General features: G+C 42.9%; 3 protein-coding genes across 4 annotated transcripts in view; all 3 read left to right on the forward strand.

Moving 5' to 3' along the window:
* LOC111981006 (keratin, type I cytoskeletal 18-like) overlaps positions 1 to 5,270 on the forward strand; it is a 14,455-nt gene extending 9,185 nt beyond the window's left edge. Inside the window, exons 6-11 of the mRNA XM_024012115.3 lie at positions 324 to 491; positions 951 to 1,076; positions 2,062 to 2,184; positions 2,289 to 2,383; positions 2,823 to 2,848; positions 4,487 to 5,270. Of these exons, the coding sequence (XP_023867883.1) occupies positions 324 to 491; positions 951 to 1,076; positions 2,062 to 2,184; positions 2,289 to 2,383; positions 2,823 to 2,848; positions 4,487 to 4,614 (666 nt within the window). The 3' untranslated portion in view covers positions 4,615 to 5,270. The remainder of the gene's footprint in view (positions 1 to 323; positions 492 to 950; positions 1,077 to 2,061; positions 2,185 to 2,288; positions 2,384 to 2,822; positions 2,849 to 4,486) is intronic.
* An 8,865-nt stretch (positions 5,271 to 14,135) lies between these two features.
* Positions 14,136 to 17,159, forward strand: LOC111981007 (zinc finger and BTB domain-containing protein 26-like). 2 transcript variants are annotated; one of them, XR_011481804.1, is made up of 4 exons: positions 14,136 to 14,309; positions 14,644 to 15,749; positions 15,980 to 16,902; positions 16,989 to 17,159. XR_011481804.1 is itself a non-coding variant. In XM_024012117.1 (3 exons), exons 2-3 carry the CDS (start codon positions 14,667 to 14,669, stop codon positions 16,169 to 16,171), a joined length of 1,275 nt encoding a protein of 424 aa, XP_023867885.1. In that variant the 5' UTR covers positions 14,136 to 14,309; positions 14,644 to 14,666; the 3' UTR covers positions 16,172 to 16,919. The 2 variants fall into 2 exon arrangements, 1 of the variants encoding a protein (XP_023867885.1); XM_024012117.1 differs by lacking the exon at positions 16,989 to 17,159 and having other exon boundaries at positions 15,980 to 16,919.
* Positions 17,160 to 20,701: 3,542 nt separating this feature from the next.
* LOC111980052 (roquin-2-like) overlaps positions 20,702 to 26,911 on the forward strand; it is a 45,202-nt gene continuing 38,992 nt past the window's right edge. Inside the window, exon 1 of the mRNA XM_070449765.1 lies at positions 20,702 to 21,080. The gene's annotated coding sequence lies outside the window, so the exon portion shown is untranslated. The remainder of the gene's footprint in view (positions 21,081 to 26,911) is intronic.

The following is a 26,911-nucleotide window of genomic DNA, read 5'->3' on the forward strand; positions in this document are numbered from 1 at the left end:
AATGTAAAAAATACAACAATCTCAGAGGTTTTAAAAGGAACAGAAAGGAGCGATATAAACGTAACTTTTGGGGGGTTTGGACCGTTTCAGGGGGGGTTCGGATCGTTTCAGGGTGGGTTCGGACCGTTTCAGGGTGGGTTCGGACCGTTTCAGGGGGGGTTCGCACCGTTTCAGAACTTTATTTTACTGGTTGGAACAGTGGACGAAAAAAAAAATTGGTTCTGTTCAGAAAGACACGATTGGAAAAAAGTTCCAACCCCTGGTACTTTGTGACAACATTTGTAATTGATTGATTGATTTATGTATGAATTGTCTCTCTGCAGGAGGTGGAGTCTATGAAGGGCCATATTGCTGCTCAGACTGTGACCGTGGAGGTGGACGCAGGCCGTGGTGGACCTGAACTGGGCACAATAATGTCAGAGCTCAGAACTCAGTACGAGGGCATCGTCAAGAAGAACAAGGACCAGGCTGAGCAGTGGTACCTCAAGAAGGTCAGTGGGGGACTGGCTGGGGACCTCAAGAAGGTCAGTGGGGGACTGGCTGGCTGGGGACCTCAAGAAGGTCAGTGGGGGACTGGCTGGCTGGGGACCTCAAGAAGGTCAGTGGGGGACTGGCTGGATGAGGACCTCAAGAAGGTCAGTGGGGGACTGGCTGGCTGGGTGCATCACCATGCCAGAAACTAGACACTAGAGTTTAGTCTCTCAGGGCTGATTTGTAACATGAGATAAGTGCGTGTGACTCAAATGTTCATGCAAATCTCCCGTTGGCATTGCATGTGTATCTCAAGTTACGATTCAGGCGTATCATAGTTATCATATCCAGGTGAACCCAGGTGTGGTATCTAGTATCTAGTAACCTGGGGATGCGGTGTGTTCAGGAACGTGTGTGTTACTGTTTTCAGTAACATGGGGGTGCGGTGCATTCAGGAACGTGTGTGTCGTGTGTTACAGCTGGAGATGGTGCAGAACGAGGTAAAGGAGTCTAACGAGGCTCTCAGGGGGGCTCAGAGTGACATGGTGGAGAGACAACGCTTCCTACAGAACCTGGAGGTGGAGCTGGAGAGTCTGCACAAACAGGTAGGAACTAGGAACCTGTCAACTGGGGGTTGTGTTGTACTGGGGATCTACAGCTGGACAACCAGCACAACTACAGTATCGATGAAATCCTTGCTCTTTTCCCCACCCATGTTATCCTGCTCTTTTCCCCACCCATGTTATCCTTGTTGACTATAAATATCTCTCCTCTTTTCCCCACCCATGTTATCCTTGTTGACTATAAATATCTCTCCTCTTTTCCCCGCCCATGTTATCCTTGTTGACTATAAATATCTCTCCTCTTTTCCCCGCCCATGTTATCCTTGTTGACTATAAATATCTCTCACCTTCCTTGATGTTGGGTCAGATACACTCCTTTAGGAGAACCCTTTTTGGTTCCAGATAGAATAGGGTTCTTTAAAGGGTTCTTCTAGCAGGTTCTAGAGAGCACCTTGTTTCTAAGAGTGTAAGGATCAGTGTTATAACAACAGCCATCCCCTGACCTGTACACAGATTCTCTTCCTTTCTGTAATCACACACTGTATATTTGATGAGAAGGTGTATCAGGTATACATTTAATCTGCGTGTGTACATCACTGTATATTTGATGAAGGTGTATCGGGTATACATTTGATCTGCGTGTGTACATGTGTGCATGCATGTTTGTCTCGTCCGCAGTTTATTTGCATTGCCCCTCCCCCCCTGGAACGCTGCTGCTACTCTTTGTTATTATCTATGCATATTCACTTTAATAACTCCACCTACATGTACATATTACCTCAATTACCTCGGTAACGGTACCTCCTGTATATAGCCCCACTATTGTTATTTACTGCTGCTCTTTAATCATTTGTTATTCTTATCTCTTACTTTTTTTTGTATTTTCTTAAAACTGCATTGTTGGTTAAAGGCTTGTAAGTAAGAATTTCACTGTAAGGTCTACTACACCTGTTGTATTTGGCGCATGTGACAAATAACATTTGATTTGATGTGATTTCTATAATCGGACTCACCCTCTCCACCCCAGGTGTCAGCTCTGAAGGGTAACCTGGGGGAGACAGGTCAGAAGTACAGCCTGGAGATGGAGCGTCTGCAGACCACGCTGTCCCAGCTGGAGGAGGACCTGTCTCAGCTGCGTCTGGACATGCAGGTGCTCACTGGTAGCCCAGGGGCTAAGGAGGTGGAACTGTACTCATATTTCCGTTGTTTACAGTAACAAAGGGACTAATAAAGTTGTATTGTATTTTATTGCAGCGCAACAAGACGGACTATGAACAGCTGCTCCGCATCAAGCAGAACTTAGAGCTGGAGATCGCCACCTACAGGAGACTGCTGGAGGGAGAGGAGACGTGAGTCACTAGGATGATCATCTTTRTGTGAACATTTAAAGGGAAATCATTTTCAACTTCATATTCATCATCTCCAGCACCACCCCAACATCAACATATGTGAAAATTGCACATTTCTATGTTTTGTAGTAAAAGATATAGAGGAAGATAAGTGTTTCCAATGACATCCTCAGTGTGCATCGTGTGATTTTAACCAATTATGAGTAGGCATTGCCTGCTTATTGTCTACTAATTCATTGATGATGTCATTGGAAACACCTCTCTTCTTCAGATGTAAAGAAGGGGTGCTTAATACTGTATATCCAGGAAGGTTCTGCTCTCAGTGGAGTTTATTCAAACAGATAATTGTTCTTCCTGGAACATAACATCTTCTGCCAGTGACAATTTCCATGTATCAGTTAAAGTCATTGGGCACATTCTTTTCCCATTATTGATGCAGGATTAAAGAAGCGCCATCACCAAAACGTGAGTAACAGTACTTTAACTTGACATCACTCTCACATCCTCATTGACACAGGCTAACCTAAGCAAACATCAACAATTACTTACTCAGCAACACATTGATTGATTGGCGCACAATTGGCCCAGCGTCCTCCAGGTTTGGCCTGGAGTAGGCCGTCATTGTAAATACAAATTTGTTCTTAACTGACTTGCCTAGTTAAATAAAGGTTAAATAAATAAAWAAATAAGAAATGTAAATGATTGTGGATGTGACCGTACACATGGATGGAGAAAGCTCCTTTATCAGTGTGACATTAGGTAATTCCATCCATGGCGTGTGATAAGAGTCCCCATTCATTCATGAATAGGTCATTTCATTCTCACACAGAGAGACCTCAATTCACCTCAGTCTCTCAAATGGACTGCATGGACTTATCCTGATCACCCATCCTGATCACCCATCCTGATCACCCATCCTGGTCACCCATCCTGATCACCCATCCTGATCACCCATCCTGGTCACCCATCCTGATCACCCATCCTGATCACCCATCCTGATCACCCATCCTGGTCACCCATCCTGGTCACCCATCCTGATCACCCATCCTGGTCACCCATCCTTGTTTCCCTTTCTTATCTTCCCTCCTCCCTTCTCCAACTCACCTTCACATTCACTCTCACCTTCACAGAGCATTTCATTGGTCTGAATGTTCACCAGTCTCAAGGTCCAGGGGGGTTACGCTCCCGGGTGAAGTTTCCCCTAGGTACAGATTTAGATTTAGGATCAGCCCCCCCAATCCTAGTCGGGAAACTGCAAAACTGACCCAAGATCAGAATCTAGGGGCAACTTTACCCCCCACCAAGCAGTTACACTGGGAAACGACCCGAGACTAGCTTGTGTAGGTACTGTCTGTGACCTAGAGTAAAGTTGAGGTACTCTGGGCCATTGGCTCGCTGACAAAGCCAACTGCCCAACAGCTATTTACACTACAAGTTTAAAATAGGGTCAGCGGTGTTGCCTTATGTCAGATACAACTTGATTCTGTGCTGCTTCCGCCACCCTGGCATCAAATCAAGGGGCCGTGGCCACAGACTAATGGCAGTTTCACAAACCTGCAAACAAAGCAACGCCCAAAACAGAGCTGTCCCTAGCAACTGCATTAGGTGAAAATAATACCAAGTCTCAATGTTGTAACGTATTGTTACTGTAGGCTTGTGACTACTCACTGAATCAATTTGGTAGCACTTTATTTGGGGTGTACTTACAAAATGAATTCTTAGCACATTCATAAACTATACTTAATACATTCATAAGCTATACTTAACTCATTCATAAGCTATACTTAACTCATTCATAAGCTATACTTAACTCATTCATAAGCTATACTAAACTCATTCATAGGCTGTACTTAACACATTCATAAGCTATACTAAACTCATTCATAAGCTATACTTAATACATTCATAAGCTGTACTTAACACATTCATAAGCTATACTTAACACATTCATAAGCTATACTTAACACATTCATAAGCAGTAGATATATCATCAACACGTTGGCAAGTTCATAGGTCGTGTTACAATTCAGAGCCTGTTGGGTTACAGTAATACTGTGACATCCTCTTCCTCTTCCTCAACCTCTTCCTCTCGTTTCCCTGCAGAGGAGCCGGATGTGCGGACCAGGAAGATAGTGAAGGTGGTGACTCAGACTATGATCAACGGCAAGGTGGTGGATGAGTCCAGCGAGGTGGAGCAGATACAGGAGGAGGTGAAGAAGAAGAAGAAGTGAGAGGGGCCTCATCATCATCATCATCATCATCTTCATATAGCCTCGTTATTGTTATTTTATTGTGTTATTTTTTTAAAAACTTTATTTAGTAAACATTTTCTTAACTATATTTTCTTAAAACTGCATTGTTGGTTAAGGGCTTGTAAGTAAGGATTTCACAGTAAGGTCTACACCTGTGTGACAAATAACATTTGATTTGATTTGATCATTTCTTCTCACACATTGTGGTCAAGGGCCAGCCTTACCCACGGACCCTCAGGGGCCTCCACCAACATGGATGTCTGTTTCATTCCCATCAGAGTGTTAGTCTTCCCTGTTTCTTTCACAGCCTCGTGGATATGTCTGGGGACACTATGAGATATATAGTATGCATACAATAATATAATAATACAATAATATGAGATGTACTGAAAGTCAATGAGATGTCTCATACGGCATCCGTCCCTCAGTTGTCATGACTAACATGGCTGTTGTTTAATAAAAGGTTTTGCTTTGTGCATTAAACTATTTATTTCTATATTTAGGTAACAAGCAATAGACACAGTAAATCTCTTTCAACTGAAGTGCATTTTTTGGGCTGGGTTTTCAACATGCTTTTGTGTCTGTATCTATAAACTTCTGTAATGTCTGAAATAAAGGTTTGTCTTTTAGTCAAAGTTGGTGTTATTTTCTCTTTTATTTTGTTTCATCATCATGGAGTATCCAAAATACTTCTTATAACTATCAACCACACTCTACAATGTAAGACGTATTACATCCAACACATTCCACACATACTCAAAACATACTCAAAACACATTCTATGATTTCTACACATACTCAAAACATACTCAAAACACATTATATGAATTCTACACATACTCAAAACATACTCAAAACACATTCTATGATTTCTACACATACTCAAAACATACTCAAAACACATTCTATGAATTCTACACATACTCAAAACATACTCAAAACACATTCTATGAATTCTACAGATACTCAAAACACATTATATGAATTCTACACATACTCGAAACATACTCAGAACACATTCTATGAATTCTACACATACTCAAAACACATTCTATGAATTCTACACATACTGAAAAAAATTATATGTAAAACCATGAAACTACCCTGTCTACTACGTAGCCTGATGAGCACAATGACACGTCAGTGGAGATAACTGTGCCTGTTCATGTGCGTGTGATGACAGCTTTGTGCAGTAGGGAGGCATGCATACAACACTGCAAGGTTACCTTCATGTTGAGCCTAAACGTCTGTCTGACAGCTCTGATTAATGCTCCAGACCTATTCATCCATCATAGCACTTAGGTAATCACACTTTATAATGATGAAAGGTTAGTAAGACTATTCGATTCGATTTGATGTGCTTGTTGTACTTATGGCCTTTAATCAACTTTAACGTTGAAGTCAAATAATGCAAATGCCATCCAATCTTTCACCAGAATACTTTACCTTGTAATCAGAGACATTTAGTAAATGCTGCTTGGACTTAGAGGTCCCTGCACAGCAATTTGTGTGCACATATGTTTAAAGGCAGACTGCCATGCAATCTCTGAACAATGAAGTCATCGATTTGATGTCTCCGTTAATCTTTGCATTGGAAAAACCATTAGGTGTTTCATTAAGTATATAGGGTGTTTTTTCTGGTTTTGGGTTGTGAGGTATGAGACAGAGGTGCCGTCTAAATAATGTTTTACTAAATGACTGACTGACTTCAACAGACAAACAGCTTTTACAATGACAAGTTCATGATCTCCATCAAATGCAAGTCAGCTGAGTCCAAAAACTGTGTTGCTGAAATACATTGTTGTGAATGTAAAGCAGTGTGTTGCTGAGCTACACAGATGTAATTACATAATCATTACCTGCAGAAACCATTATGCTGTCACCTTGGCATCAGTCATTTATGGGAAGATAATCTGTGAAAGCAAAAAATGTGTCTAAATATGCGGTAGGAGAGGGCTGCTTGTAAGTAGGTGTGGGTCTGTCCGGGTCTGTGAGGGTCTGTCCGGGTCTGCCCCGGTCTGTGTGGGTCTGTCCAGGTCTGTGTGGGTCTGTCCAGGTCTGTGTGGGTCTGTGTGGGTCTTTTGTGGGTCTGTCCGGGTCTGTGAGGGTCTGCCCGGGTCTGTGTGGGGTCTGTCCCGGTCTGTGAGGGTCTGTCCGGGTCTGTGTGGGTCTTTGTGGGTCTGTCCCGGTCTGTGTGGGTCTGTCCAGGTCTGTGTGGGTCTGTCCAGGTCTGTGTGGGTCTGTGTGGGTCTTTGTGGGTCTGTCCCGGTCTGTGTGGGTCTGTCCCGGTCTGTGTGGGTCTGTCCAGGTCTGTGTGGACTACACAGACCCACACAGACTCACACAGACTCACACAGACCTGGTAAGACCCACACAGACCCACAGAGACCGGAACAGACCCACACAGACCAACAGTGACCCACACAGACCCACATAGACCCACACAGACCTGGACAGACCCACACAGACCGGGACAGACCCACAAAGACCCACACAGACCCGGATAGTCATGTATGATCATGTATACTCATGTATGGTCTTGTATAGTTATGTATGTGTGTGTTGCTTCCAAAGCTCTCCATCAACACAGGGGAGTGGTCACAGTCAGACATTGAGCCCTTCTTGGGAGGTGATTGTCTCTCTGGACACTAATCACTGTCACAATGAACAATTATTGGAAATATGAGTGTGTCTGCTTGTCTCTTTCCTCTACTGTACCATCCTCAACCAGCCAAGCCACACGGGCTGAGGAGATCAGGGTGTGTGTGGGACTTTCCCAGCGACAAACCCTCTAAGCTCCCTGACACACATCAGAGAAGGGACTGACTGATGAGGGTGGGCGCCACACTATGTGCCCAGCCCAACGTTTCTCCTTCCTTCCATCCTTAATAACGGCCACTTTCAGAGATCTGTTAAACCCTACTATTGGCATGGCGTGAGCTGAGGCAGACTGAGAGGAATGTGAGGCATAGTATAGCCAGACATAGTATAGGAGAGATTCCGTCCCACTCTCATTCATAAGTTTATGATAAACAGACGTCTATGACAGATGTCTATGACAGATGTTCGTTCGTCTGTCTGTCTGTCATAGGCATCTATCTATCATAAACTCATGGACGAGAGACAGACAGACAGGTGTGTTTCAGAAGACACTATAAACATGTACACGTTGCCTGTGTGTGCAGTCGTGTGTGACACACCTGTCCTAAGGAGATGTGTCTGTCTGGGTGGTGCACCACAACATGAGCCTCTGGAAGCCTTATTGATGAGCCAGATTAAGGCCTGTATAATGACTGTGTAATAATGACTGTGTAGTAATGTTTGGCAATGACTGTTATTATTATTACGGTGGTGATGAACAACACCTTCCCTTGTCTCTCTGTCTGGGTTCTGCCTACAGTAGAGTTTCTCCGGAGGTCAGATAAGGTCTTGGAAGTCTGAGGCTATTGTTGTTTCTTAAGAGGCTCCCGTCAACAAATTAGACTATTAGTTAATTCAATATATCATTCATCTTCAATCCCTTGTCCCGATATGAAAGGTAAATAATTACTACAACTTGACCCAGCTTGTCAAAGCTGTGATGCTGATCAGACATTTCTTTTCTACAACTCAACAGACATAGAGAAACAGGTCTCGGCATGCTTCTCCACATCATTATATTTTGGGTCCTCGTAATCTACTGGACCACTAAGGATGGGGAAAATACCTGAAGTGTGACCTCAGACACAATACCTTATGATCTGTGTTTTACCTGGATGAGATGTAACCAGACTGTTCTCATGAATCATACGTGTCTGTCTGTCTGTCTGTCTGTCTGTCTGTCTGTCTGTCTGTCTGTCTGTCTGTCTGTCTGTCTGGCGTCTGTCTCTTTTGTGCTTGTCTCTGTCTTGTCTGGTCTTTCTGTCTGTCTGTTGCTTCCTCCTGCCTCTCTCCTGTACATTGCCTGCTGTCTGTGCTCCTGTCTGCTCCTTGCCTGCCTGCTACTGCCTGCCTGCTCTCTGCCTGCCTGCCTGCTGCCTGCCTTGCACTATGCTGCTCTGCCTTGCCTGCACTGCCTAGCCTGTAACGCCTGCCCTGCTGCCTGTCTGTCTCCGTATTTGTCCCATTCAGGAGTTCTGACGATCAGGAACCTATTGTTCTAGGATTAGCTATGCCAAAGCAACACCTAGCTTTTGTTAAAAGGAATTACCATCTAATACAGATATGCTGAAACATCCCAAAGTATTGAAAAACAAAAAACAAACCATATTAATGCGTCTTGTAATTCACTCATGTTTTGGCGATACTGCACGTAGAATGTTTTTAACTGGAGGAATAATTCCATCATATGAGATGTCATCATCGATCATCACTCATTTGTTTAAAGAACATGGTCACAACAAGGATCAACAATTAGAACAGTAACAGGTCATCGAGGTAACACAACCCCTGACGTACTAAGTAGTTACATATCCAATCGACACTACCCCGTGGTAAGGAAGGACTACGCCCTACCTGGAGACAAACTCATGATGTACGTGTATAAAGATGGTCCGCATACCTCAGCGGTTACACCATACACCTTACCTTCACTTAAGCCGGCCTAAATGCGAGTACAACTGCCGACTGGTACAGTGTTAAAGACTAACGCCTCATCCTCCGGGGTCCACCACATACCTCTACTGTCGTTTAGGAAAGTTCTCACACTACCACATTACCCCCTCTGACTGGTACAGTGTAAAGACTACAGCTCTCCCACACTACCTCCGGAGGCTACACCACATACCCCCTCTGACTGGTACAGTGTAAAGACTACAGCTCTCCCCACTACCTCCGGAAGTCTACACCACATACCCCCTCTGACTGGTACAGTGTAAAGACTACAGCTCTCCCACACTACCTCCGGAGTCTACACCACATACCCCCTCTGACTGGTACAGTGTAAAGACTACAGCTCTCCCACACTACCTCCGGAGGTCTACACCACATACCCCCCTCTGACTGGTACAGTGTAAAGACTACGGCTCTCACACCACATTTTACCTTAACTACCTTAATACCTGTAGACAACATTTTTGCTCTGTTAGCCAAATTGAAAATGAAAGGCTTTTAAAATAGCCACACATTTGTGAATCATTGCATTAATCAGGTGTGAAACACTAAGTGCAATACGGTTTAGATGTGAAGCTCCTGTATAGATTGAATTGCTATTCTTATGTCCAGGGCGCAACTTTGCTTTTAGAAGTGGGGGGACAGAACAGTTGTTTTCTTTTGGATTTTTCATCAAGTTGGATAAACACCCCAAACAGGTTACCTGACCGCTCAGTGGTGACCACATGGTCCTAAAGCACACAGGTGCCTCGTTTTTATCACATTCCAATGATAAAACTGGGAGGGACAAAAATGCAATTTCAGAATGAGGGCTGGACAAGTCCCCCCCCGTCCTATAGTATTTACGGTATAATAGCAGCACTCACACATTAGGCAGGAATGTGGCTTTGGTCACATCACATCCAAGGCTAATGTAAACAGAAAAGTTGCAAATCTGATGTTGAAATCAAATCAAATCAAATTGTATTTGTCACATGCGCCGAATACAACAGTGAAATTACAGTGAAATGCTACTTACAAGTCCTTAACCAACAATACAGTTTTAAGAAGAAAACATTTGAAATATAACTAATCAATAAGGAGCAACAATAAAATAACAGACGCGAGGTTATATACAGGGTGTTCGGTACAGAGTCAATGTGGAGGCTATATACAGGGTGTTACGGTACAAGTCAATGTGGAGGCTATATACAGGGTAGTACACGCGAGTCGATGTGGGGCTATATACAACGGGGGTTCCGGTACAGAGTCAATGTGTAGGTTTATATACAGGGTGTTACGGTACAGATGTCAACTGTGTGAGGTTATACCTACAGCCATGTTCCCCGGTCGCCTCCTCACCCCCCCCCCCCCCCCCCCCCCCGGCCCCCCCACCTAGAGTCAATTGAGGCAGTCACCCCCTACAAAGGTGGGTTCTCTGCACCAGATGTCAACCCTCGTCCCCCCGCGACGGCTACCCACCTTACAGGGGTTACGTACAGAAGTCAATCGTGGAGTGCTATATTAAAGGGCCTTTTCCGTACCGGTTTACAGACTGTCAATGTGGCAGCCGCCCCACCTCATTACACCCCGCCGCTCGCTCTTTTATCCCAAGTCACCAGATTCAATAGGGGAGCTATATACCAGGTGTACGTCCCCCCCCTCTGGTTACTAGAGTCCAATGGGTGAGGTATTACCCTCTCCCCCTCACTCCAGCGCGCCCCCCCCCCTTTTCTGTTAGTTTTCTGTCCGGTACCCGACAGATCAATTGTGGAGGCTATCTATACAGGGTGTTTCCTCCGTACAGAGTCAATTGGGAGGCTATTCAACGTTATACAGGGTGGTTTTCCTGGTTATCAGATGTCAATCGCTCGTCGAGCCGCGCCACCCTCACTACAGCGGTGTTTCCTTCGTTTCTACTATATGTCATACTGACCCCCGCTCCTACTCCACCTCCACACCCCGCGCCTGTTACTTTCCCCTGTTGGCGTACAGAGTTTTACAATGTGGAGTGCTATATACTAGTGTTGTTATCGGTACAGAGTCAATGTGGAGGCTATATACAGGGTGTTACGGTACAGAGTCAATGTGGAGGCTATATACAGGGGGTACCGGTACAGAGTCAATGTGGAGGGGTACAGGCTAGTCGAGGTAATTGAGGTAATATGTACATGTAGGTAGAGGTAAAGTGACTATGCATAGATAATAACAGAGGATAGCAGCAGTGTAAAAATGGGGAGTGGGGACAATGCAAATGGTCCAGGTAGCCATTTGATTAGCTGTTCAAGTCTTATGGCTTGGGGGTACAAGCTGTTATTATGAAGCCTTTTTGACCTGCACTTAGAGAGATACAGTAGATCTCACTAGACATATTTTACTCATGAAAACCCACCCATAGAGGGTGACAGGTGTGTTGTTGAGGCCCTTATAGTTTCAGAGAAGCTTGTGAGAGGCTGACTGGATTGAGACAGTCCACCCTAAAGTGGAGAAAAGTCCTAATCGTTTGGCCTTGAAGTCATCACTATGATTCCAGGTGGCTCCTAACAGATCTTATGAGGTCTGGTGGATTGGTGAGATCAGGGAAAGGCCAGGAAGAAGTGAACCTCTCACAGTATTTGGTCCCTTCAGGGTTGTGTCATCACTGTTGTACTATTTGACTCACATGTTCCCAGTATTACCTCAGAGGACAGCTCTCCAACCCAGTTCCAGGTGACCTATTTTTTATTTTTTTAAATTAACTAGGCAAGTCAGTTAAGTTGAGAACAAATTCTTATTTTCAATGACAGCCTAGGAACAGTGTGTTAACTGCCTTGTTCAGGGGTAGAACAACAGATTTTTACCTTGTCAGCTCAGGGATTCGATCTTGCAACCTTTCGGTTACTAGTCCGACGCTCTAACCACTAGGCTACCTGCCACCCCTATAATGATATATATCTATTCTACAGCCTAGTCTGAATTGCCAGATTGAGGACATGTATTTTTTTCACAAAGTAGTGTAGTATTATTCACAAATGTAAATTGTCTTCATCGGGCTTCCTTAAGCTGAGAACATTGTGTAGAGATTGCTTTGAAGTCTGTGAAAGTTTGTACGGTAAATCTACAGTCTAGTCTGAATACTCAGATAGAGGAAAATGCATGTTTTTAAACGAGACGAATAATCAATATTCACAAAAATAATGTAGCATTCACAACTTTAAACTGCCTGTAAGCCCCAAGGCAAGATAGTTACTGTCGCATCATCAGACTAGGCCAGTTACGGSCTTTTCTCCTTCAAGCCATTAGCTCCTTGAGGAATATACTATCTATTATTGTCAGAGAAACAATCAAACGTCTATGGTTGTTGTCAGAACAACAAAGGCATTTAAGACTAAAAGAGAGCTGGGTTTTGATGTTCAACCACAGCCATGATTAGCCTACATGGACAGCTGTGCTCCCAATCCCATATCCACCTGTTTGACCAGCACTCGCCTTGACCAACTATCAATTCAAATCAAATCAAATTGTATTTGTCACATGTGCCGAATACAACAGGTGTAGTAGACCTTACTGTGAAATGCTTACTTACAAGCCCTTGACCAACAATGCAGTTTTAAGAAAATATTTACGAAATAAACTAAAGTAAAAAATAAAATAAAAATGAAAAAATGAAAGAACAATAACAAGGCTATAGAGGGGGTACCGGTACCGAGTCAATGTGCGGGGGTAGAGGTTAGTGGAGGTCATTTGTACATGTAGGTAGGGGTATATTGACTGTGCATAGATAATAAACAGTAGCAGCTGGGGGGGTGTCAATGTAAATAGTTCAGGTGGCCATTTGATTAATTGTTCAGCAGTCTTATGGCTTGGGGGTAGAAGCTTGGGGGTAGAAGCTTGGGGGTAGAAGACTGCAATGAACTGTTATTTCCTTGGCAGCTCCTTACCTAGCCTACATTTTTGCCTTTATGTGGAACAACTCACAGAGCTCTTTGAAATGAGATGTTCTGGTCCCCCTTGGTCAGTTCAGAGAGATGATCAGAGACCTCTATGTTGAAAAATGTGTCTGTTTTTCTTCATATGTTTTGTAATTTTGTATATTGTATGTTGTATATATATGTTTGATGTATTTATGCAGGGTTCATCTGAAAAAGAGAGCCTAGTCTCAGTATAGCTTCCCTGTCCAAATAGAGGTTTAATAATAATAATAACCTAATTTGGAAAGAAATTACAAGAATGCTTCAGGGCATATGCTGTAGCTACAAATATAACGCCCGAAGGCAAATTCTGCAAGAAAAAGTATTAAGTTAATGCTAGCCAGATAGACTGAGATGTATATATACATATATACACACAATCATCTCAATCAATTTTTTTGTGAATCAAGCAGATATATTGTAGGGCCAGTGTGTCTCTCATCTGGTGAAGGTAGTCATTTACAGCAGACACTTGATCATTGGCTTGCCTCAATGGCTGCTCTATTGTTTGTGTGGACTGCCCTCTAGTGGTGAAACCTTGACATGACAGCAGATAAATAATACAACCGTTACTTTTGCTACTTTTGTTATTTCATCATATTCCATTACATGTATTCAGTAGGTCGATGAAATTATAAAAGACAAAGGTAAATTAGGTGAATTATCTTCAATACCTTGTAGGCTAACTGTGTTGTTATACTAGGTTGCAGGAGTGACACACATGATGAAGAATAATTACGTCATGATYTGAGGATTAAATGAGAGCCGCACGAGCTGGAACAATTTTAGAAACTCAGCGCATACCAAACATATCGTAGGAATGACATAATATTAACGTTAGTGTTCTCATCACCCGTCTGAGGGGACTAAGGCATTTCAGCATGCGCTACCAAACAAGCGCTCCTGCGCACAATAAACGAAGTGCGTGCGTTTGGAACGCCCAGGAAACAGGAAGTGATCCGCAAGCGACTCTCTTTTTTTGTGAATGAGCGGTGCTCGCTTGATGATGCTTCAGAGATGCGGGGATGATTACAGACATTTGTCAGCCTACACAATTATAGACACCATATAATTCGTCACCCACCCTAGGCTACGTACTGTATTCAGGAGAAGGAAGAAGAGTAGACTAGGGACTCTACTTCATACTCATATCAGGCGAGTTTGAAATATGCAATCTCTTCTGCTGCATCATTCAACTACAACAATACACTGTCTGTAATTCATGACCAGATTGTTTTCGAACGTATTGTTCAGTTGATATTGTCAGATATGCAGTAGCACTCGTCATGAAGATACAAGATCCCACATGAGAAAAAGCACATTTTCAGTCATTGACTGGCCTGTAACTTTTAGATAAATAAAATATCTCTTCTATAAAAAAAACGATGAGAAATATATTTACAAGCAAAATACGTTTTGTGTCACTAGAAAGGTCCCTCATAAACAGTAACAACTATGTAATGAGGATGTTATACCATTGTAATTACAGAGAGAGAGAAGAGCACCACCACCATGTCATCTTCCTTCTCAGACACACTCCAGTTCCGTTTCTCCAGCCCCGTCCACGATGACTCCATCCTGCAAAAGATGAGCCTGCTGAGAGAGGACCGACGCTTCTGTGACGTCACCCTCGTCCTCGGATCAGGGTCGTTCCGCTTCCCGGGTCACCGGGTGGTTCTGGCGGCCTCCTCTGCTTTCCTCCGGGACCAGTTCCTGCTGCACGAGGGGAGCCGGGAGCTGCTGGTGACCGTGGTGCCCAGTGCGGAGGTGGGCCGTCGGCTGCTCCTGTCCTGTTACACAGGCCACCTGGAGGTCCCTCTGAGGGAGCTGGTCAGCTATCTGACGGCAGCGAGCGCACTGCAGATGAGCCACGTGGTGGAGAGGTGTGCCCAGGCCGTCTCTCAGTACCTGGACCCCACCCTGGCCCACCTGAAGCTGGAGAGGAGCCCAGAGACTGAGGGGACCCCTCCACCACCACCAGACAGCGTTAAACACCAACCCAGCTCAGCATGTCTGGACGAGGGGGAGATGGAGGGGGAGACCCAGGAGGACCCAGAGGACAGGGACCACAGCCTGACCTCAGAAGACACTCTGGACAGTGTCCACATGGTACACACTAACAGCACGTACCCTTACAGCCCGTACCCTTACCCGACGGGCGCCCACAGACGCAAGCAGCGCCCACCCACGCCATGCAGAGAGTATAGGAAGAGGACCTTCCCCCCAGCAGGAAGTCCTGACCACAGCAGTTCAGGATTGGCTGACAGCTCCCAGGACCAGGAAGTGGGCGGGGACTCTGGAGAGGACATATACATGCTTGCTGCTCGTCATATGCAGGGGGTTGGGGGCGGGTCTCCCGAGACCTCCTTCAGAGTTCTGACGGGGGCAGAGTTTTCAGGACGGGGGCAGGAGATGCTCCTCCAGAGACCCTACCTGTGCAGGAAGTGTGACCGAGGGTTCCACCACCTGGACAGCTACGTGGGACACCTAAAGGAACACAGGCTCTACCCGTGTCTTCTCTGTGGGAAGAGCTTCAGCCAGAAAAGCAACCTGACCCGACACATCAGGGTTCACACAGGGGTCAAGCCTTTCCAGGTGAGTGGAACACATCCCTCCACCTTTACTGTGTTTAAAGCACTTTGAGCATCTTGACAAGCTCCTATGTGACTCAGTTGGTAAGCGTGTGGGGCTGTCAATGCCAGGGTTGTGAGATGTATAAGATGTATTTTAGAATTGTTTGTATGTAATGTATTGTAATCTGCTTTGGATGTAACTGTCTGCTAAATTTCATATATTATTATTTTATTACTATACTATTATTCCAGTGCCCGCTTTGCCACAAGACCTTTTCCCAGAAGGCCACGCTGCAAGACCACCTTAACCTCCACACAGGGGACAAGCCACACAAGTGCAACTACTGCGCCATCCATTTCGCACACAAACCAGGCCTCCGGCGCCACCTCAAGGACATCCATGGCAAGAGCAGCCTTCAGAACATGTTTGAGGAGGTGGTGTGAGCCTGGCAGCTGCTGGACTTCTGCAGCAAGAGACTTCTGAGTTAAGCATACCAGTGCCTAAATTAAAACTACAAAGAATTAGAACTACAAAGAATTAGAACTACAAAGAATTAAAACTACAGAGAATTAGAACTACAAAGAATTAAACCTACAGAGAATTAGAACTACAAAGAATTAAAACTGCAAAGAATTTGAACTACAAAGAAGTAAAACTACAGAGAATTAGAACTACAAATAATTAGAACTACATATAATTAGAACTACAAATAGTTAAAACTACAAAGATTTTGAACTACAAAGAATTTGAACTACAAAGAATTWGAACTACAAAGAATTAGAACTACAAACAATTTAAACTACAAATAATTAGAACTACAAAGACAAGGAGGAAACTAGTGTAAATGTATTGCACTCAATGTGTATATATGCTAGTATATATTCAACTTGTCTGCCTCTTTAATGATGTAGGTAGAGTTTTAGCACAGACCAATGTCTAAATGAAAACTATGTAGAAGAGCAGGCCAGGAGGGAGAAGTAGACTAAACTAGAGTGGATTGAAAAGATATTGACGTCAAAAGTTCTCGAAATGACCAACTGGAGATGATCTTTCACTAGTTTGCCTCTTTCCTAATGTGATGTTTTTGCACTTTATTTTCTCCCCCCATCCAGAGACTCTAATGTGATGTTTTTGCACTTTATTTTCTCCCCCCATCCAGAGACTCTAATGTGGTGTTTTTGCACTTTATTTTCTCCCTCGAGACTCAATGTGTTGTTTTTTGCACTTTATTTTCTCCCCCATCCAGAGAGTCTTAATGAGTGTTTATGGACGAGCACAGGAACATACAGAATCAGTCACCAAACTGTAGCTACATCACTGCTATTTTATATTTGTGCATTAGTGTGTGTACCCACAAGTGTGTGTGTGTGTGTGTGTGTGTGTGTGTGTGTGTGTGTGTGTGTGTGTGTGTGTGTGTGTGTGTGGGGTGTGTGTGTGTGTTTTTGGACTGTAAGAGAATGTGTCCACCTGTCTGTGTTTCTGTACGATAGATATCTGCTGCTTTGATATATGGCCGTGACGCACAAACCTCGAAGGATCCCATGTGTGTGTTATTAAGATGATGTCATTAAGATGATGTCATTAAGATGATGTCATTAAGATGATGTTGTTAAGATGATGTCATTAAGATGATGTCATTAAGATGATGTTTTAAGATTGATGTCATTAAGATGATGTCATTAAGATGATGTCATTTAAGAGGATGTTATTAAGATGATGTTGTTAAGATGATGTCATTAAGATGATGTATTAAGAGGATGTTATTAAGATGATGTTGTTGATGATGTATTAAGATGATGTTATTAAGATGATGTCATTAAGATGTTGTAGGATGATGTCATTAAGATTGATGTTATTAAGATGATGTTATTAAGATGATGTCATTAAGATGATGGTTAAGATGATGTCATTAAGATGATGTTATTAAGATGATGTCATTAGAATGATGTTGTTAAGATGATGTCATTAAGATGATGTATTAAGATGATGTTGTTTAGATGATGTTATTAAGAGGATGTTTGTTAGATGATGTTATTAAGATGATGTCATTAAGATGATGTCATTAAGAGGATGTTATTAAGATGATGTTGTTAAGATGATGTCATTAAGATGATGTTTTAAGATGATGTCATTAAGATGATGTTGTTAAGATGATGTCATTAGATGATGTTATTAAGATGTGTTATTAGATGATGTATTAAGATGATGTTGTTAAGATGATGTCATTAAGATGATGTTATTAGATGATGTATTAAGATGATTTGTTAAGATGATGTCATTAAGATGATGTTTATTAAGATGATGTTTAATGATGTCATTAAGATGATGTGTTAGATGATGTTAAGATGATGTTATTAAGATGATGTTGTGGAGATGTCATTAGAGGATTTGTTTAAGATGATGTTGTTAAGATGATGTTATTAAGATGATGTCATTAAGATGATGTCATTAAGAGGATGTTTTAAGATGATGTTGTAAGATGATGTCTTAAGATGATGTTATTAGAGGATGTTTTAAGATGATGTTTAAGATGATGTTGTTAAGATGATGTCATTAAGATGATGTTGTTATATATTATTAAGATGATGATTTAGTATATTAGAGATGTATTGATTGATGTATTAAGATGATGTTGTTAAGAGGATGTATTAGATGAGATGTATTAAGATGATGTCATTAAGATGATGTTGTTAAGATGATGTTATTAGATGATGTTATTAAGATGATGTCATTAGAATGATGTTATTAAGAGATGTCATTAAGATGATGTCATTTAGATGATGTATTAAGATGATTCATTAAAGATGTATTAGATGATGTTGTTAAGATGAGTCATTGATGATGTTTTAAGATGATGTTGTAGAGGTGTTTAAGATGATGTTGTTAAGATGATGTTTTTAAGATGATGTCATTAGAGGATGTTATTAAGAGGATGTTGTTAATGATGTTATTAAGAGATGTTGTTAAGATTGATGTTATTAAGATGATGTTGTTATTATGTTATTAAGAGGATGTTGTTAAGATGATGTTGTATAGAGGGTGTTATAGGATGTTGTTAGAGATGTTGTTAGAGGATGTTGTTAAGAGGATGTTGTTAAGATGTTTGTTAAGATGATGTCATTAAAGATGATGTCATTAGATGATGTTGTTAAGGTGTAGTTTTTAGATGATGTTGTTAAGATGATGTCATTAAGATGTTATTGATGATGTTGTTAAGGTGATGTTTAAGTGATGTTGTTAGATGATGTCATTAAGATGATGTTGTTAAGGTGATGTTGTTAAGAGGTGTTTTGGTTTTACTACTTGAATCACCTGTAAACATTGTAAACTGAAATAATGAGGTGTTTATGCTGTTTACAAATCAGACATTGCTAATTTTAGGTAATTTAGCAAATGTAACATTAGCTGTCTCTTTTCATATGAATATTGCATAATGTCTCATTGATTATGTGTGTCTGTTTAAATCAGCAGTTCTCTTGTATGGTTGTAGATTTTTACCTGCATACTGCGTTGTAGACTTTTATAGATGGCCAAAAGGTGCACCTGCAGTATTGGATGATGTGAATTTCATCTTTCTGACATTTCACTTGGAATAAAGAGAGCTTCTTGTAGACAGTCATTCTCCAAGAACCGTAATCATGGAATGTGTTAATCATATGTTTTTTGAGTAAATGAGTATTCTACAATATTTGGTGTTTCTGTGTGTTTGTCCTGTAGGGCTATATGTTTCTGCATGGGTAAGAGATGTAGAGTGGGGGAGGCAGTGGTATGCCCCAGTATTAAACCTGGCAGTCATCTGTGTACCTCACTAAAGTTCAGGCGGCGGTATGCCCCAGTATATAACTGAGTCATCTGTGTACTCTAGTATCAGGGCGTGGTATGCCCCAGTATATACCTGAGTCATCTGTGTACCTCACTGAGCATCAGTATATAACCTGGTCATCTGTGTACTTCATGAGCCCCAGTATATATCTGAGTCATCTGTGTATTTCACTCAGCCCAGTATATAACTGAGTCATCTGTGTACTTCACTGGGCCAGTATATCCCTGAGTCATCTGTGTACTTCACTGAGCCCTGTTTAACCTGAGTCATCTGTGTACCTCACTGAGCATCTACACTGTCTGAGTGGATACTCTCGCATGTCTGAGAGGTTTCCTTGTTCTCTCTCCCCTCCTTAATCTCTCTCAGTCACTCTCTCTCTTTTCTTTTATCCCTTTGCTGGATAAATGTCAGCCTCACTCAGCTCAGTGCAACCCAACAATTCTCCCATGGTCCCCGGAGTACTGAGAGGTGACACAGATCGACTGTAAAGAGGGAGTAGTGTGTGTGTTGTGTGTGTGTGTGTGTGTGTGGTGTGGTGTGTGTGTGTGTGTGGTGTGTTGTGTGTGTGTGTGTGTGTGTGTGTGTGGTGTGTGTGTGTGTGTGTGTGTGTGTGTGTGGTGTGTGTGTGTAAAGTGCTGTTTAGGACCGTTCATTATTGAATGAGGAATGGAGGAGAGGAGAGAGGGGGAGTATTGGGCCTCTCTTTCTCCATCCTCTGAACTACGTTTCTGCTACTTCTAGAGCCATACTACAACCAGCCAAAACTTAGATTCCAGTATGGGCTCAATAACTAGGTTATTATAGGTAGGCTACAATCATGACACAGTAACAACTGATGATTTACTGAATGCTATAAACATTCTGAATGCACTGCACTTTATCTTGCATTAGATTGTACTGTTAGACAAATAAGATTAGCAAGCAGAGACAGTGAGACGGTCAATTCGATAGGTGTCTGTCAATACAGCGCCAAAACCCGCTCAGAGCATTGTGTCTATAGGTCCTATCGCATCCCCTGTCTCTTTAAAAACGATGCGGTCCACGCCTCGAAAAGCGGCTTGTTCCGGCTTTGCCCCTTTACGTCTTTATCCTTGCCCATAATATGAAAATAGTACCACATACGCACAACCATAATAAACAAGGTTTCGAGGTAAATGTTCAATATATATTATTTTGTTCCGCTCGTTTTAACCCGAAACCCTATCCGGCTGATCAAGACGCGCCTGCTACCGGCACGCAGTTCAAAAACGGGAAGCGGAGTGATACAATACACACGATCGTTGTCCCTAGTTGTCAAACCAGGGGAGGGTAGGCTACCTGAGCGAACAAGTCGCGTAGGTTGGGAATGAATATAGAAATTGGACAAATAACTAATTTGATCTGCTGAAATGACAGTTTTCAATGCGGGATCTATATCATTTAGTTGATTACTGCTGTTCCATTGCAGCAGCTGCTGATATTTTTTTCCCCGTTTGTTCTCTTGGACGATAAAAAGATGATCATTATAGTACTCCGTTACAGTGCCTAAGGTAAGTGACAGAAAGAGGCGCGACTTTCAGCTGGTTGTCCATTTCTGATTTGTTTGTGTTGCATGCTGCTAAAACGCTAGGCGAATGGCTGTACAATTTGGATGTGGAATCATGTAGTAAATGCAATTTATTTCGGAAATATTGGTGACTTAGCATTTTCTTCAGGGGAATTCATATTTATGCATCGAAAGTGCAGCCCAGTGTTATCATCAAGAAGTCAATGAGAAAAATACCAAATAAACAATTGCATCTTCATCTATTGGAAATAGAGCTATTATTCAATCAGGCTCTTTTCACAGAGGCATCAACAGATTCATGTTAGACAATGTTACACAAACTGGCTGTCCAATGAAGTTGCATAACAAAATGCAGGCTCCAATAATTACTGTTGCACCTACTTCCGTGTACAGTCAGATCTCTCACGAGTGATATGTGCCAGTGTCACCCACCCACCGCCAAGGTATTGATGCCAGGCTGAATACACTCTGAAAAGGCCTTCTTAAATCAAAATGAATACAGTCTGATATACAGCATATCATGTGCCCCAGGCCTAATATCACAAGGCCTACAATTGTAAAGTTGCACTTATAGTTGTGTTTATGGAGGACTGCAGTTATTCTGTTCCAAAATGAGAATAACAAATGGTTAATTTAATTTAATAGTCTAATATTAACCCTGACAAATGGATTATGTTTGAAAGTCACTCTACTAATTAAATTGTAAAATGTTGACCWCAGAATAGATATCTAAACTGATAAACAAAAACAGGAAATAAACACTTTGGTTATTTTTGAACCCAGGAAGAGGAAACAAGCTTGTTGTTTTTCCTACMACCAGTTTGTTTTGAAAGGACCATGATTCAGATAACGAGGGGTTCTGAGCAAAGAGCAAGCTATACCATGCAAAGGAATATAATATTGAACTATTCATTCAGGGGGTAGTGAGGGAATGGTGATTAGGTTTGTGGCGGTCTTTTTTCATGACTCAAATAGACAGTAATGACTGTGACTCATTGAAGCCCACTCTGCTGGCAATGTTCCGTATTCCATATTCTATATTCCACACAAACACACATGCACACACACCTATGCATGCACCTGTGCACACATTCTCTCTCTCTCTCTCGCTCTCTTTCTCTCTCTCTCTCTCTGTCTCTGTATTTCTCGCTCTCTCTGTCTCTCTCTTCCGCCCTCGCGCTCGCATGCGGCATCCTGCTCCACTGGAGGGGTCCAAACACTCCTCGTGCGCCGGGTCGTCTGGGGCTTCACACCAAAAGGAAGCACAGCGCTAATCCCGAGTCTCTATCACTCTCAACCGACGGTCTCGTGCACATGCTCTCGCTCTTGTAAGGTCTCTTCCTTCTTTCTTCTCCATGGGGGAGGGCGTACCTCCTACAACGCCGCCGCCGCTCCACCCCTCCTCAAACGTCAATCAACGAGCCCAGTGTTCTACTCGAGTGTCACCTCGTGCGTCTCGGAGGCTACAAATAACCCACCGACGACAGAATCTTCCTTCACTCCCCTCCCTCGTCTCCCACCTCCACCAACATCCTCACTCGTCTCTCGCCCAACTCCGCCTCCCGTCTGACTCATCCTACACCTCTCCCTCCCCTCGTCTTCCCATCTACTTACCACCTCGCCCGGTCCCAACGCACCTACAATTTGACAAACCCTCTGTCTCCCCCATCAACCCATCATCTCTCACACCGTCAATCGAATCATCTTCGTCCTCTCTCCACCCAATCAACAACACCACACACAACAACTCATAAAACAGCCCACATCTGGCCTAAACTCCTCAAATTCCAGGGGTTACAGGTTCTACTCTGCCCCAAGAGGGAGGAAGGAGGACAAAACTAACATGAGGGCCGTCATTTCAGCAGAACACTCACAATGATGCCCTTTAGAATACCAGGCAGTCCTTTAGGTTCTAGAACACCTGCTTGTTCGTTGAGGCACATACAGGGGCACTCTCTCCCGGACGACCAACCGGGAACTCTATGGGGCCATGTGAGGACTGACTGGGCATACCATTACTGTACTGGTGTGAGGAAGAGCCAAATGTAAGGGCCAAATGTGTATAGCCACGTTAAATGTAAATTATCTGCTGGTGGAAGACTGTATGTATGTATGTGTGTGTGTGTGTGTGTGTGTGTGTGTGTGTGTGTGTGTGTGTGTGTGGTGTGTGTGTGTGTGTGTGTGTGTGTGTGTGGTGTGTGTGTGTGTTGGTGTGTTGTGTGTGGTGTGTGTGTGGTTGTGTAGGAGGACAGATATCCCCTTTTCTCACCCACAGTAGTCACAAGATGATGAGCATGCCATTTCCTCTTGTTTATATATAGTTTATCACATCGGCTACTGATTGTATAAGATTCTATATCACGAGGAGATCAGGGCCAGTCTTTGCCTATCTGCTACTTTAGGCGAGACTGACAAACGCTGCCTCCCGCAAAACTAAAATAGTCCCAGTAAGCAAAATGACGTTGAAAAGACGTCTAAAAGACATCTAAAATACGTATTTTCCAGAAGTTGAAGTTAGGTTCAATTTAGGTTCTGAATGAAAGGTGAAAATGTATTTTCCATATATTTAAAATACATATTTTCCAGGACGTTGAAAATGCATATTTTCTGGACGTTTAAAAATATGTATTTTCTGGATGTTAAAAATATATATTTTCCTGATGTTGAAATCAGGCTCATTTTTGTTTCTGAATGAAAGTTGAAAATAAGTAATTTATAAATGTCTATGTTTTGGCCAAATCAAGGCTGGTCAAGACCGGACAAAATCTGAACCAAACATAGACAATGTCTGTGGATGTGGAAATCAAGGCCAGTCTGGAACTGCACCAAAAAGAGAGGTCCAATCGGCATCGGCCTGTGCTTACTGAGGTGTAGCTTACCATGTTGTCTGAAATTGAATTTTATGCCCATCAATGTGGTAAGCCTACTGTTTGTAAAACACCAAAGAACGTTGTCAGTACAGGACCAAAAAAATAGATCCAAAAGAGGTCGGCTCATGCTTACTGGGGTGTAGCCTACCATGTCGGCCATCCACGTGGTAGGCCCATTTTTTGTAAAACAGGCCATTGCATTGACTTTATTAGTCCTGTTTGCTGTGACAAATCAATTTGACTATTTTAAACTCTGAATATCAGCTACCCAACTCTATCAGGAGTTATCGCGAGCCTATTTGCAATGTGTTTACACAGCGGGAAATGCAGAAGTATTTTATTTTTCGCTATGATCAGCTATGTCAAAAAATGTACGCTATGTCATAAATGTACTATACAAACTTGAAACCACTGATCATAATAATGGGGATGAAACTCCTGGACAATAGTTGTGATTGTCCATTCCATATTGTCCATTTTACTTTGACCTGTACCGTTTTTAGGATATGTTGTTTATTAACATGACAGCACATTTTTTATTTGATTGATCGCCATTTGGGTTAAACTATTTGATCGGAGAAACCTGCATCATGATGTCAAAAGTGTCCGTCTCATTACATTGACATACATTTTATCTCCAGCCTGTAGGCTACAGAAAATGCCACATACTATTTCAACCATATCGTATATCTGCTACATGATTTATGTTAGATATTTTTTTTTAAGGAACGATGGTGGATCGCTGCAGAGATGCGTCTCTCCAACAGCAGCATGGAGATGCACGCTGGGAATGGACAAGCAAAATGTTTTGCGCCCCTGCCTTTAACAAAGTGGGCACTGCTTATCAACGGGCGGCACCAGCGTTCACCTAAAAAGCTCATACGCCACTGGTTGAGAGAAATTGTCATAGTTTTTAGGCAGAATTATGTGAGGTTTTATGTGTTGTTGTTCGTGGTGCGTCTTGGTCAATTTATCTCAGAAAATGCCGCTCTCGTCAATCTGCCACCCTAGGCGGCCGCCTAAACATTCATGTTTTAAATGATCTGGGGCACCCCGAACAACAGGATATGTCGCTGTAGYTTACAGTCAGAAACAGGTGGTTTCAACGAGACACTGAATCACTCACTGTGGTTCAAATTGTATTTGCGGTTTCCCCGCCCAGAGGCTTCGGCGCGTCACCAAATCTAACTTCAGCTCTCCAAAAACGTTCCCCCGGTAGCTTTTACATACGTTTTCACTTTAGTCCGCGAGCCAGTGACTGAGCCCTCGCGGAAACATGACGCGCAAGATCAGCACAGAGTTGTTCACGCGGGAGAGGCAATGTGGACACCGCGCACCCTGGGCCACTTGGATGGTGTGTAATTTAGTTGGAAAAAAAGCTTGACCAGCTTGATCTTTTAGTAGATAGATTTGTAGGCATGCATATACTTTATGCAACGTTTCATTTTCTAGTTGTGTGAGATTCGTGAGTTGAGTTAATTGTTGTTTTTACTACATAATGGCATTTTCTAGTTAATGATGGACACAGCCAGCGCGCATACACTTTCCTGACCTTAGGGTCACGGTGGATGGTGTCTCCCTCTCTCTGCACAATGATTGATTGTGAACAGTAGTGCGTTCCTTTGTTGCATAACTGAACTCAGCATTGCAGTAAGATAGTACAGGTCTAGCCTGGTAGAGCCATCTCTGGGCCTGCCTGATGCAACTTCCTCATGCCATGCATTGGGTGAGGGGTAATGATGGAGCAGTTGGTTCCACCCAGCAGTTACAGGTCTGTCGGTGCAGCTGTTGCATGAAGGAAAGTTCATTCCGTCGTGGCTCCTGGGTGCTTTTCCTGCTTTGTACAGAACCCCGTGATCTAAACTAAAGCCTTGCACAGACTTGCTAATTGGCCAGATCGTCTGCAGCAATGATCCTTATCCATTTGGCTACAATTGGCTGTATGAGCATATTCTCTCTATCTCTGTCTGAACCAGACTCTGGCTTTACTGGAGACGTTGATATGGCGAATCTCCTGCCCATGAAGCAGCCATTCAACTTGCCATTCACTAGCTTTTCAAGGTTAACAATTATTTACTGCCGTCATGGCCGGTATTTATTTCCATAAAAGGTCGAAAATAAAAAGGTCTATTCGGCACGTTCAATCGTTCACGTCCCAAGGATCCCGGACAGCACTAACCTTACTGCCTACAAATCTACAATACAAAGGATGTTGCCGTAGAGGCATTTTTTCGGTTGCATGTACATTTTTATTTAGACCTTTTTTGAAAGTGCATACCGGCTGTGACAGCAGTAATTGACTATAGCTGCTAATCGAAACTCCATATTTGGTGAGTAACTTAGGTATTTTGACATTATTAAGCTTGAAACACTGCTTAATCGCAAGTTAAATGGCTGCTTCCTGGGCTTAAAGGAGTTTGCCATATAAAGACAGATTCTGGTTTTTCTCTCTCTGTGTGCCCATACTGATCCTGTCTTGGGTTTCACTCTGAGGACTTATAACCCTGTGCCCTGTAGCGGAGTGGAGATGAGAAGAGAGGAGAGAGAGAGAGAGAGGAGAGAGAGAGAGAGAGAGAGAGAGAGAGAGAGAGAGGAGGAGAGAGAGAGAGAGAGAGAGAGAGAGAGAGAGAGAGAGAGAGAGAGAGAGAGAGAGAGAGGAGAGAGAGAGGAGAGAGAGAGAGAGAGAGAAGGAGGAGAGAGAGAGGAAGAGAGAGAGAGAGAGAGAGAGAGAGAGAGAGAGAGAGAGAGAGAGAGAGAGAGAGAGAGAGGAAGAGAGAGAGAGGAGAGAGAGAGAGGGAGAGAGAGAGAGAGAGAGAGAGAGAGGAGAGAGAGAGAGTACCTGTTAGTGTGAGAATGACAGGAGAAAGAGCACAAAATGAAGCTCCTTATGAAATCAAAGAACACTTTTGCTGCCTATTACAAAATGGGAAATCAGCACCTTATC

Source organism: Salvelinus sp. IW2-2015, linkage group LG20, assembly GCF_002910315.2.
Source record: "Salvelinus sp. IW2-2015 linkage group LG20, ASM291031v2, whole genome shotgun sequence".
Classification (NCBI taxonomy): Eukaryota; Metazoa; Chordata; class Actinopteri; order Salmoniformes; family Salmonidae; genus Salvelinus; species Salvelinus sp. IW2-2015.

What these genes read in the sequence shown, in the direction of transcription:
- LOC111981007 (XM_024012117.1), top strand. Translation starts at nt 14,667, where the DNA reads ATGTCATCTTCCTTCTCAGACACACTCCAGTTCCGTTTCTCCAGCCCC. An exon ending in CAGGGGTCAAGCCTTTCCAG is followed by an intron (nt 15,750 to 15,979) that starts GTGAGTGGAACA and finishes CTATTATTCCAG; the next exon opens with TGCCCGCTTTGCCACAAGAC.